Source organism: Pristiophorus japonicus, chromosome 4 (genome assembly GCF_044704955.1).
Source record: "Pristiophorus japonicus isolate sPriJap1 chromosome 4, sPriJap1.hap1, whole genome shotgun sequence".
Lineage (NCBI taxonomy): Eukaryota > Metazoa > Chordata > Chondrichthyes > Pristiophoridae > Pristiophorus > Pristiophorus japonicus.
In genome coordinates, this window is record NC_091980.1 from 182999601 (window position 1) to 183013736 (window position 14136).

General features: G+C 46.8%; 1 protein-coding gene across 1 annotated transcript in view; it reads right to left on the reverse strand.

Annotated features, from left to right (window-relative positions):
- Positions 1-12453: 12453 nt before the first annotated feature.
- Positions 12454-14136, reverse strand: part of LOC139262731 (peroxisomal N(1)-acetyl-spermine/spermidine oxidase-like) — a 37027-nt gene continuing 35344 nt past the window's right edge. The window contains exon 9 of the mRNA XM_070877882.1: positions 12454-12547. Coding sequence (XP_070733983.1) covers positions 12454-12547 — 94 coding nt within the window. The remainder of the gene's footprint in view (positions 12548-14136) is intronic.

Genomic DNA, 14136 nt, shown 5'->3' on the forward strand with positions numbered 1-14136 from the left:
TGCCGACCTAGACGTCTAGCTGGACCGTGTAAGTTCGAAAATGCATTGGGAGACATGCTGCAGAACTTCTTTGTAATCGGCATCAACCATGAGGTGATCCTGCATAAGCTACTGTTGGCAGAAACGCTGGACTTGAGCAAGGCCATCACGATTGCCCAGGCATGCATGACGAAGGACAAAAGCTTAAAGCAGATATCATTGAAAAATCGGAACTTGGCAAGAACTGTAAACAAGATTGTATCGTCGCTTGGCAGAGCTGCATATGGCAGGGCCTATTCGACTGCATATGCAAAACCTGTGGCTGCTCAAAGTCCGCCAACGGGACTGAATCCGATTTCACTGTGTTGGCGTTATGGGGGAAATTATCGGCCTCATCAGTGTCGGTTTAAACAGTACATTTGTAAAGGCTGTTCGAGACGGAGACATCTCCAGCACGTGTCCACAACCGAGCAAGCGTACTGCGACACACCACGTGATGGATGATGACCAGTATAGTGCAGATCTGGATATGCAATCTGAGATACCAGAGGAGGAAGTGTATGGACTGTATTTGTTCCTAACAAAGAGCCAACCGATAATGATTATTGTGAAACTTAACGGTGTGCCGGTACCAATGGAATTGAACATGGGTGCGAGTCAATCAATAATGAGCCAGAGGACATTCGACAAGCTGTGGGATACTAAGGCTGTGAGGCCTAAGCTGAGTCCAGTCAATGCCAAGTTGCATACATACACTAAAGAACTCATAACGGTGATTGGTAGTGCAGTAGCCAAGGTGTCGTATGATGGTATGGTTCATGATTTACCATTATGGATTGTTCAGGGCAATGATCCAATGCTGCTCGGCAGGAATTGGCTAGAAAAAATCAAATGGAATTGGAACGATATCAAAGCGTTGTCGTTGGAGGATGATACTCCATGTGCTCAAGTGCTGAGCAAGTTCCCCTCGCTGTTTAACCAGGCATCGGCAATTTCACAGGAGCCAAGGTGCAGATCCACATTGACTCGGATGCAAGACCCGTCCATCATAAAGCTCAGGCGGTTCCGTACATGAAGAGGGAGAAGGTCAAAATCGAACTGGACAGACTCCAGTGTGAAGGGGTCATATCACCGGTCGAATTTAATGAATGGGCCAGCTCCATTGTTCCTATGTTGAAGAGTGATGACACTGTCAGGATTTGTGGAGGCTACAAGGTTACGATCAACCGAGTTTCGAAACAGAATCAATACCCATTACCGAAGGCTGATGACCTGTTTGCAACGCTAGCGGGGGGGGGGGGGGAAGTCGTTCACTAAATTGGATCTGATGTCGGCCTACATGACACAGGAGCTGGTCGAGACGTCAAAGAAACTTACGTGCATCAACACTCATAAAGGACTACAACGGGTGTCCTTTCGGAATTCACTCGGCTGCAGCCATATTTCAGAGGAACATGGAGAGTCTACTGAAGTCCGTCCCTAGAACCGTCTTTATCCAAGATGAAATCCTGGTCACAGGTCGTGACACCGCCGAACATCTGAACAACCTGGAAGTGGTTCTACATTGTCTGGACATAGTGGTACTCAGATTGAAATGTTCGAAGTGCGTCTTCATGGCACCGGAAGTCGAATTCCTGGGGAGGAAAATTGCTGCTGACAGCATCAGGCCTACGGACTCAAAAACCAAGGCCATCAAAAATGCAGCCAAGCCTCAGAATGTGGCAAGCTGTGTTCGTTCCTTGGTCTACTCAACTAGTTCGGTAATTTCCTACCTAGATTGAGCACTTCATTAAAGCCGCTGTACATGCTGCTAAGAAAAGGTGACAACTGGATTTGATGTGCGAGTCAAGATAGAGCTTTTGAGAAAGCTAGTAATCTGCTTTGCTTTAACAAGCTGCTGGTACATTATGATCTGTGCAAGCATCTAGTATTGGCCTGTGATGCTTCGTCATATGGAGTGGTTACATGCTCCAACAAGCTAATGAGTCGGGTAAACTACAACCTGTTGCATATGCTTGTAAAAGTTTGTCAAAGGCAGAAAGAGCCGACAGCATGGTAGAAAAAAAAGCATTAACCTGTGTATATGGGGTTAAAAAGATGCATCAGTACCTGTTTGGTCTTCAGATTGAACAGGAAACAGATCACAAGCCACTCATTTCATTGTTTTCGGAAAACAAAGCTACCAATACCAATGCATCGTCCCACATCCAGAGGTGGGCGCTGACATTATATGCCTATGATTATGTCAATCACCATAGACCTGGCACCGAGAATTGTGCCGATGCACTGAGCCCTCTGCCGTTGCCCACACCGGAGATGGAAATGCCACAACCTGCAGACCTACTGTTATTTATAGATGCTTTTCAAAGTGAAGGAACCCCTGTCACGGCTCAACAAGTTAAGACATGGACCAGCCAGGACCCGATATTATCGGTTGTGAAACATTTTGTCCTTAGTGGTGATTGGTCTGCCATATCCAAGCAAATGGGTGGTGAGACCAAACCTTACAATCATCGCAACGACGAACTATCCATTCAATCAGATTGTTTACTGTGTGGTAATCGTGTTGTTATGCCCAAGAAAGGCAGAGAGAAATTTGTACATGACTTACATAGCACTCATCCCAGTATTATCATGATGAAAGCCATTGCCAGGTCTCATATATGGTGGCCTGGAATTGACTCTGATCTGGAATCATGTGTGTACCAGTGCAACACTTGCATGCAGCTAAGTAAAGCACCAGCGGAATCGCCGCTGAGTCTGTGGTCGTGGCCATCTAAACCATGGTCCAGGATCCACATCGACTTTCAGGTCCATTTCTGGGAAAGATGTTTTTAGTTGTGGTGAATGCATATTCCAAGTGGATAGAGTGTATAATCATGTCATCCAGTACATCCACAGCTACCATTGAGAGCCTTCATGTCATGTTTGCCACTCATGGTCTGCCCGACATCATTGTAAGCGACAACGGATCTTGCTTCACTAGCCTGGAGTTTCAAGAGATCATGAAACTCAATGGTATCAAACATGTGAGGTCAGCACCACTCATACCCGCATCTAATGGTCAAGCAGAGAATGCTGTCCAAATCATCAAACAGAGTATGAAACGTGTAACTCAAGGTTCACTGCAGATTCGCTTGTCATGCATATTGCTTAGTTACAGGACAAGACTTCACATGCTTACCAGAGGCTCCCCTTCTGAACTATTGATGAAGAGAGGTCTCAAGACCAAGCTCTCTCTTGTCCACCCTGACTTGAATGATCATGTTGAATACAGACGTCAAAGTCAGCAGTGGTATGTTTGCGCTGCTATGCCACACGACATTTCTGTTAACGATCCTGTGTATGTACTAAATTATGGTCAAGGTCCCAAGTGGATTGCCAGTACTGTTTTGGCCAAGGAGGGTAACAGAGTGTTTATCGTCAAGCTCAAGAATGGGCAAACATGCAGGAAACATGTTGATCAGATAAAGCTGTGACACACGGATGAACCGGAACAGTCTGAGGAAGACACAATCAGTGACCAACCAATCTACCCTCAGTCATCAGAGGACTCCACTGTCATCAATAAATCTGGACTTTCAATCACTGACATGGTCATTGCCACTCCCATCAGATCGGTTACCCAGCCCCCAGTCATAACAGACTCAGAACGCTTGCCCAAGGCTGGAGTTGAACTGAGAATCAACTCGGGAGCGGAAAGCCCCAGATCTTCTCAATTTATAAAAAGATTGTTACTAATATCTTAAAGGGGGATATTGTCATGTATGTATGCTTGGGGTTACTAGCCACTGGGTGGTGCCACTGTCAGAGGTCATTGGGCTATACGCACATGTGTGCAGCCCAGGTATAAAAGGCAAGCCATCATGTAATTTAATCACTTTGGGCCTGAATAAAGCAGAGCCAGGTTTGTACCTGTCTTAGTTTACAGTATTCAGTCTGTCGAGTTATTACATACAATTGGTGGCCATTACAGAAACGTGGTTGCAGGATGGCCAAGACTGGGAATTAAACATACTGGGGTATCTGACAATTCGGAAAGCTAGACAAGAAGGGAAAGGAGGTTGGGTAGCTCTGTTAATAAAGGGACATCTAGATAGGAATAGTGCAATCAAGCAGACGCAACATGGATTCATGAAGGGGAAATCATGTTTAACTAATTTACTGGAATTCTTTGAGGATATAACGAGCATGGTGGATAGAGGTGTACCGATGGATGTGGTGTATTTAGATTTCCAAAAGGTATTCGATAAGGTGCCACACAAAAGGTTACTGCAGAAGATAAAGGTACGCGGAGTCAGAGAAAATGTATCAGCATGGATAGAGAATTGACTGGCTAACAGAAAGCAGAGAGTCGGGATAAATGGGTCCTTTTTGGGTTGGAAATTGGGTTAGTGGTGTGCCACAGGGATCGGTGCTGGGACCACAACTGTTTACAATATACATAGATGACCTGAAAGAGGGGACAGAGTGTATTGTAACAAAATTTGCAGATGACACAAAGATTAGTGGGAAAGCAGGTTGTGTAGAGGCCACAGAGAGGCTGCAAAGAGATTTAGATAGGTTAAGCGAATGGGCGAAGGTTTGGCAGATGGAATACAATGTCGGAAAATGTGAGGTCATCCACCTTGGGAAAAAAAACAGTAAAAGGGAATATTATTTGAATGGGGAGAAATTACAACATGCTGCGGTGCAGAGGGACCTGGGGGTCCTTGTGCATGAATCCCAAAAAGTTAGTTTGCAGGTGCAGCAGGTAATCAGGAAGGCGAATGGAATGTTGGCCTTCATTGCGAGAGGGATAGAGTACAAAAGCAGGGAGGTCCTGCTGCAACTGTACAGGGTATTGGTGAGGCCGCACCTGGAGTACTGCATGCAGTTTTGGTCACCTTCCTTAAGGAAGGATATACTAGCTTTGGAGTGGGTACAGAGATGATTCACTAGGCTGATACTGGAGATGAGGGGGTTACTTTATGATGATAGATTGAGTAGACTGGGTCTTTACGTGTTGGAGTTCAGAAGGATTCAAATAATATTCCCTTTTACTGTTTTTTTTTCCAAGATGGATGACCTCACATTTTCCAACATTGTATTCCATCTGCCAAACCTTAGCCCATTCGCTTAACCTCTCTAAATCTCTTTGCAGCCTCTCTGTGGCCTCTACACAACCCGCTTTCCCACTAATCTATGTTTCATCTGCAAATTTTGTTACAATACACTCAGTCCCCTCTTCCAGGTCATCTATGTATATTGTAAACAGTTGTGGTTCCAGCACCGATCCCTGTGGCACACCACTAACCCGATTTCCAACCCGAAAAGGACCCATTTATCCCGACTCTCTGCTTTCTGTTAGCCAACCAATTCTCGATCCATGCTAATACATTTCCTCTGACTCCGCGACCCTTTATCTTCTGCAGTAACCTTTTGTGTAACCTTATAGAAACATTTAAAATAATGAAAGGGATAGACAAGATAGAGGCAGAGAGGTTGTTTCCACTGGTCGGGGAGACTAGAACTAGGGGGCACAGCCTCAAAATACGGGGGAGCCAATTTAAAACTGAGTTGAGAAGGAATTTTTTCTCCCAGAAGGTTGTGAATCTGTGGAATTCTCTGCCCAAGGAAGCAGTTGAGGCTAGCTCATTGAATGTATTCAAATCACAGATAGATAGATTTTTAACCAATAAGGGAATTAAGGGCTATGGGGAGCGGGCAGGTAAGTGGAGCTGAGTCCACGGCCAGATCAGCCATGCTCTTGTTGAATGGCGGAGCAGGCTCGAGGGGCTAGATGGCCTACTCCTGTTCCTAATTCTTATGTTCTTATGTTCTTATAACAAGTTTACTCTCATTATATATCTTCTCTCTGTTTATTATTATTTTTTTTTAATCGTCCTTTGCTGGTTTCTAAAATGTTCCCAATCCTCTGGCCTACCACTAATCTTTGCAACATTGTATGCCTTTGCTTTCAATTTGATACCATCTTTATCATCTTTAGTTAGCCACGGATGGATCATCCTTCTCTTAGAGTCTTTCTTTCTCACTGGAATATATCTTTGCTGAGAGTTATGAAAAATCTCCTTAACTGTCTGCCACTGATTTTCTACTGTTTTACCCTTTAATCTATTTTCCCAGTCCACTTTAGCCAACTCTGTGTTTGTAATTGCCTTTATTTAGGTTCAGTTTGAGACCCAAGTTTCTCACCCTCAAACTGAATTTGAAATTCTAACATAGTATGATCACGCTTCCTAGAGGATCGTTTACTATGGGATCATTAATTAATCCTATCTCATTGCACATTAACAGATCTAAAATAGCCTGCTCCTTGGTTGGTTCCACAATGTATTGTTCTGAGAAACAATCCCAAATACACTCTGTGAACTATTCCTCAAGGCTACCTTTGCCAATTTGATTTGTCCAATCTATATGAAGATTAACATCGCCTATGATTATTGCCGTATCTTTCTTACAAGCCTCCATTATTTCTTGATTTATACCCTGTCCTACTGTGTAGCTACTGTTAAGGGGCCTATAGACTACTCCCACCAGCGACTTATTGCCCTTATTATTTCCTATCTCAAGCTGATTCTACATCTTGATCTTCTGAGCCAATATCATTTCTCATGACTGCACAGATCTCATTATTTATTAACAGAGCTACCCCACTTCCTTTTCCTTTCTGCCTATCCTTCCGAAATGTCAAATACCACTGAATATTTAGTTCCCAGCATTGGTCATCTTGCAAACATGTCTCTGTAATAGCTATCAGATCATACCCATTTATTTCTATTTGTGCCGTCAACTCATCTATCTTGTTGCGAATGCTGCATGCATTCTGATAGAGAGTTTTTAATTTAGTCTTTTTACCATTTTCTCTACTCTGACTCTACTTTCTGGTGCATTCGTATGTTTATATGCTCTGTCTCTTCCTGTCACACTCTGGTTATCATTATTCCTATTGCTACACTGCACCATTGCCTTCTCCTTTCTCTTTGACTTTTAAAATTTCCTTCCCCCACCCACTATTTAATTTAAAGCCCTGTCTACAGCCCTAGAAGAGGTGACCTAATAGAGGTCTTTAAGTTATGAAAGGTTTTGATAGAGTAGATATAGAGAAAGTGTTTCTACTTGTGGGAAAAAGCAAAACTAGAGGCCATCAATATAATCAAGATAGTCACCAAGCAATCTGTCATGTATCTCACACTACTGTACACAACTGTATCTTACCATGCTATACATGACTGTAACTAGATATGACCTGTAACCACAGCATACCTTACCACCAGGGGTGCACTTGCAGGAGACACTGGATACCTGTCCCAGACAGGGATATAAGGACAGATCTCAGACAAGTGTAGCATTCGAGAGCTGTATAATAAAGGTGCAGGTCCTGAGTGACCTTGACTTCACTATGTGCCTCGTGTGAATCTGTACTGAGGGGACAGAATTTTACAGTGGCGACGAGTTATGGGATTACAGAATCCACAGAATGGCGAACAATGGCTCAGATGAAAAATACAATGCTGGAGATAATTGGGAGGACTTTATAGAAAGTCTCCAGCAAAGCTTTGTAACCAAAGACTGGTTAGGCGACTACAAGGCAGACAAGAGAAGAGCCCATCTCTTGACCAGCTGTGGCTCGAAAACATACGCGTTAATGAAGGACCTGCTGGCACCCAAGAAACCAGCAAGCAAGTCGTTTGAAGAGTTGAGCACGCTGGTAAGAGACCACCTGAAGTCAGCGAGCAGCCTACACATGGCCAGATACAGGTTCTACAACTACAGACGCTGTGTGGGCCAGAGCATACCCGACTTCATAGCGGAACTTCGGAGGTCGGCTAGCTTATGTGAGTTCTCCGATGAACTAAGGAGAGAAGTACTGAGAGACTTTTTTATTGAAGGAATAGGCCACGCAGGCATATTCCGAAAGCTCATAGAAACCAAGAACTTGATCCTAGAGGCAGCAGCACTGATTGCACAGACATTCTTGGCAGGAGAAGAAGAAACGAGGTTGATCTACACTGCGGGTATGACAACTAACGAAACATTGGAACAAGGGGTTCACAGCGTGAAACAAGTTGCGACCCTCACACACAGACAAAGGCATGAGAGCAGGCCCTCAACAACAGGCAGTGGAGCCAGAAGCCATCAAGGGCCACATGAACTTCCGTTCACACCTCATCAACCCACAATGCGAGCAATCAACTACAAACTGAGAGAAGCTCAAGAGAGATCAGCCAGACGCAGCTCATTCTTTGGAAACAATGGAAGCGGTCTGTGCTGGAGATGTGGGGGAATGCACTCATCAAGGGGTGTCGATTTCAGCAGGCTGTTTGCAGAAACTGCGACTATACAGGGCATCTGGCCCACATGTGCAGAAAAACGGCAGCTTGGCTGGTATACGAATCGGAAGGGTCGGAAAGCGGACCAGAAGACGGTGGGGACAGTACCTGAGACACCGATGTACAGCGGGTCAACACGATCAATGGCCACTGCTCCTACAACAAGAGGCCTCCAATAATGATTAGGGTCCTACTCAACAGGATACCCGTCAACATGGAGCTGGATACGGGAGCGGGTCAATCTCTCATGGGCGCTCAACAATTTGAACAGCTGTGGCCGCACAAAAGAAACAGACCAAAACTCACAAGGGTCGACACCAAACTAAGGACCTATACCAAAGAAATCGTCCCAGTCCTTGGCAGCGCCATGCTCTCAGTCACACACAAAGGGACAGTGAACTGACTTCCCCTGTGGATTGTCCCCGGAGATTTTCCAGCACTGCTGGGGAGAAGCTGGCTGGCAAAACTAAACTGGAAATGGGATGATGTTCATGCCATGTCGTCAGAGGAACGGACCTCCTGCTCAACAGTTCGAAGTCGATTTGAACATCTCTTTCAGCCAGGTGTGGACACCTTCAAAGGGGCTAAAGTCAAAATCTACATCACACAGGATGCTAGACCGGTCCATCACAAGGCTAGAGCTGTGCCCTATATGATGAGGGAAAAGATTGAACATGAACTGGACAGGCTTCTGCGGGAAGGCAGTATATCACCTGTGGAATTTAGTGACTGGGCAAGTCCCATCGTCCCAGTAATGAAGCCTGATGGATCCGTACTAATCTGTGGGGACTACAAATCTACCATTAACAGAGTCTCCCTACAGGACCAATACCCGCTGCCCAGAGCGAAGGACTTATTTGCCACATTGGCTGGAGGTAAACTTTTCTCAAAACTAGATCTCACATCTGCATATATGACGCAAGAGTTGACCGAGGAGTCCAAGCTACTCACCACCATCAACACACATCGAGGCCTTTTCATGTACAATCGATGCCCATTCGGCATCAGGTCGGCAACTGCCATATTCCAGCGCAACATGGAGATTCCGCTCAAGTCCATCCCGGGGACGGTTGTGTTTCAAGACGACAAACTCATCACGGGCAGGGACACCGACTCCCATCTCCGCAATTTGGAGGAAGTACTGAAGCGGTTGGATTGGGTAGGCCTAAGAGTTAAGAAATCCAAGTGCCTGTTTCTCGCACCCGAGATTGAATTTTTGGGCAGAAGGATTGCCGCTGATAGAATCCGCCCAACAAAGTCCAAAACAGAAGCAATTCGCATGGCACCCATGTCCCGGAATGTCTCAGAACTGCGCGCCTTTCTCGGGCTACTCAATTACTTTGGGAACTTTATGCAGAACTTAAGCACGCTGCTGGAGCCTCTCCACGTGCTACTCAGAAAGGGGTGCAATTGGTTTTGGGGGTCACCCAGGAACGCGCCTTCAATAAGACACGCGACCTTCTGTGTTCCAACAGTGTTTTGACTTTCTTTGATCCAAGTAAAAAGCTAGTTCTCACATGTGATGCGTCAGCGTACGGGGTCAGGTGCGTTTTACAACATGTCAATAGTGCGGGTAAATTACAACCCATAGCTTATGCCTCCAGGTCACTTTCACGGGTGGAGCATGGGTACAGAATGGTGGAGAAGGAGGCGCTCACGTGCGTGTACGGTGTCAAAAAGATGCATCAATACCTTTTCGGGGCCAAGTTCGCGTTAGAAACCGACCACAAGCCCCTCATGTCCCTCCTATCCGAGAGCAAGGCAATAAATGCCAATGCCTCTGCGCGCATTCAATGGTGGGCACTCATGCTGGCGTCTTACGACTACACCATAAGGCACAGACAACTGTGCCGACGCGCTTAGCAGGCTACCCCTGGCGACCACGGAAGGGTCTGACAAACAGGACTGTGAGATAGTCATGGCAATCAATGCCTTTGAGTCCACAGGTTCACCCATGATGGCTCGCCAAATCAGAGCCTGGACGGCCAGCGACCCCACATTATCCTTAGTAAAAAGATGTGTCCTTACCGGTGACTGGGCAGAGGCTCGCAATGCCTGCCCCGAGGAGATCAAACCCTTTCGCAGGCGCATGCATGAGCTATCACTGCAAGCAGACTGCCTGATGTGGGGCAGCCGAGTAGTTATGTCACTGCGAGGCAGAGAGGCATTTGTCCGGGAGCTCCACCGCGAGCACCCGGGGATCGTTCTCATGAAGGCCATAGCCAGATTCCATGTCTGGTGGCCTGGCATTGACGCGGACTTGGAGCTCTGCGTCCGACGGTGCACCATTTGTACCCAACTAAGTAATGCCCCAGGGAGGGTCCCCTGAGCCCCTGGCCCTGGCCCACCAAACCGTGGTCGCGGGTGCACGTAGACTATGCGGGCCCAGTCATGTAAAATGTTCCTCGTAGTTGTAGATGCATTTTCAAAGTGGATCGAATGCACCATTTTAAACTCGAGCACCACCTCCACCAGTGTGGAGAGCCTCGCAACCATGTTTGCAATGCACGGAATCCCTGACATATTGGTCAATGATGATGGTCCGTGCTTCACCAGCGCAGAATTTCAAGATTTTATAATTAATCACGGCATAAATCACGTTAAGACGGCACCGTTCAAGCCGGCTTTCAACAGCCAGGTGGAGCGAGCAGTGCAAATCATTAAACAAAGCATGCTTAAAATCCAAGGTCCCACGCTGCATGGTCGCCTGTCGCAACTGCTGCTGGCATACAGATCTCATCCGCATTCACTGACTGGGATCCACCTCGCGCAACTGTTGATGAAACGGACTTTAAAAACAAGGCTCTCATTAATCCTCCCAGACATGCACGAAATTGTTGAGGCAAAGCGCCGTAAGCTAACCGAGTACCATGACTGAAATTCGAGAGGGAGGTGGAATAAGATAGGCGACAAAGTGTTTGAACTAAACTGTGGCAGGGGTCCCAAATGGCTTGCAGGGACATTAACGGGCAAGGAAGGAAACAGGCAACTGATAGTATAAATGGACAATGGCCAAACCTGCCGGAGGCATGTAGACCAAGTCAAAAGCAGATTCACCAACAACACTGCTGAACCAGAGGCAGACTACAATGTGGAACTCACACCACACCTGGTGGACAGACAGAGGGAACAACCTGAGGAAAGGGCAATCCCAACAGACAGCCCAGGCGAGACACCAACAATCACACCCAAAGAAAAACAGGCACCAAGGCAAACAACTGAACCACAACTCAGACTCTCCACGCGAGAGCGTAGACTACCTGAGAGACTGAACCTATAAAGACAATAAGACCTTGGGGGAGGGTGATGTCATGTATCTCACACTACTGTACACAACTGTATCTTACCATGCTATACATGACTGTAACTAAATATGACCTGTAACCACCAGCATAACTTACCACCAGGGGTGCACTTGCAGGAGACACTGGATACCTGTCCCAGACAGGTATATAAGGACAGGTCTCAGGCAAGTGTGACATTTGAGAGCTGTGTAATAAAGGTGCAGGTCCTGAGTGACCTTGACTTCACTATGTACCTCGTGTGAATCTGTACTGAGGGGACAGGACTTTACACAATCAAATAGGGAATTCAGAAGAAACTACTTTACCCGGAGAGTGGTGAGAATGTGGAACTCTCTACCACAGGGATTAGTTGAAGCAAATATTATGGGTGCATTTCATCATCATCATCATACGCAGTCCCTCAAAATGAGGATGACTTGCACGCCAAAAAAAGAATGAGTTCACAGGTGTTTCGAATGGAGAACCCAAACTACATCCTCAAGGGTGGAGGATGCCTGTGTGTGGATTTTTTAATGTGTGGTGGCCGTTGCACACCAGCCACCACACAGGCTTGACAGAGCTAGGTCCAGTGGCAAGGTTGCATTGGTCTAGGGTGCATTTAAGGGGTGGTTAGATAAGCATATGAGGGAGAAGGGAATCGAGGGTTATGCTGATAGAGTTCGATGAGGAAAGATGGGAGGTGGCTTGAGTGTAGCATGAATGCTGGCATGGACTGGTTGGGCCGAATGGCTTTCTTCTGTGTAGTATATCCTATTTAATCCGATGTAATTCATCTCCCAATGCGCAAGTCTCAGACAGTCAATGGCCTTTTGAAATATAAACCTACTGACTTGTGTTCAGTTGGTTGTAGTGAAGACCCGATTTTTCCTGGGTGTGCTGGTCTTCCACCAGTACTGGGTGCTGTCTTGGCAACTCAGCATCAGCATATTTCTGTCATGGCACAAGCCATTAGGGGCTCATAATTCGAATTATATGAAAATTTATTGCCCGGCGCGAATTATTGGTAAGTGACCCAGAATTCGGCTCTTTAACTCTGAAAAATATCCGGGATGCTATCGGAGGTGCCCTGCGTCTCCGCGGGGCATTAGAGGGGCGGAAGTGGTATGAATCAGTGCGCTGCGAACATGCCACGCCACGCTCACACGTCACAACATCCCTCTCCTTCAATTAAAGGGGAGGGTCACTGCGCGCTCTGCAGTCCCTTTCGCAGCCACCACTGAGCCACGAGGGACGCCCTCGTCCGGGCCAACAGCCCGGCACCCAAAGCGGCGTGCTGGGCTGCAGGATGGCAGCCCGGTTGAGGCGAGGGCTGCCATTGTCGGGCCGGCAGAAGAGTCGGCTGACAGAAAAATATCGCAGCCCAGGGCACAAACAGCCTCCCCTTTGAGGGGAGCTCTGGCCGTGGGTGTCAGTTAACATTAACGATTTAGATGAAGGAATAGAGTGTAATATCTCCAAGTTTGCAGATGACACTAAACTGGGTGGCGGAGTGAGCTGTAAGGAGGACGCTAAGAGGCTGCAGGGTGACTTGGACAGATTAGGTGAGTGGGCAAATGCATGGCAGATGCAGTATAATGTGGATAAATGTGAGGTTATCCATTTTGGGGGCAAAAACATGAAGGCAGAATATTATCTGAATGGCGGCAGACTAGGAAAAGGGGAGGTGCAACGAGACCTGAGTGTCATGGTTCATCAGTCACTGAAAGTGGGCACACAGGTACAGCAGGCGGTAAAGAAGGCAAATGGTATGTTGGCCTTCATAGCTAAGGGATTTGAATACTGAAGCAGGGAGGTCTTACTGCAGTTGTACAGGGCCTTAGTGAGGCCTCACCTGGAATATTGTGTTCCGTTTTGGTCTCCTAGACTGAGGAAGGACGTTCTTGCTATTGAGGGAGTGAAGCGAAGGTTCACCAGACTGATTCCAGAGATGGCTGGGCTGTCATATGAGGAGAGACTGGATCAACTGGGCCTTTATTCACTGGAGTTTAGCAGGATGAGAGGGGATCTCATAGAAACATATAAGATTCTGACGGGACTGGACAGGTTAGATGCGGGAAGAATGTTCCCGATGTTGGGGAAGTCCAGAACCAGGGGACATAGTCTTAGGATAAGAGATAGGCCATTTAGGACTGAGATGAGGAGAAACTTCTTCACTCAGGGAGTTGTTAACCTGTGGAATTCCCTGCCGCAGAGAGTTGTTGATGCCAGTTCACTGGATATATTCAAGAGGGAGTTAGATATGGCTCTTACGATTAAGGGGATCAAGGGGTATGGAGAGAAAGCAGGAAAGGGGTACTGAAGGAATGATCAGCCATGATCTTATTGAATGGTGGTGCAGGCTCGAAGGGCCGAATGGCCTACTCCTGCACCTATTTTTCTATGTTTCTATGTTTCTATGTCCACCAGCTTTGCGACCCGCGAGGCTGACAGTGACATCCGTTAGTGCGATCCTTGCCACCCGCAGGGCAATTTTCCCTGTGGCACGCAAAAGGATCAGTGCGGGGCGGTGAGGGGCGGCG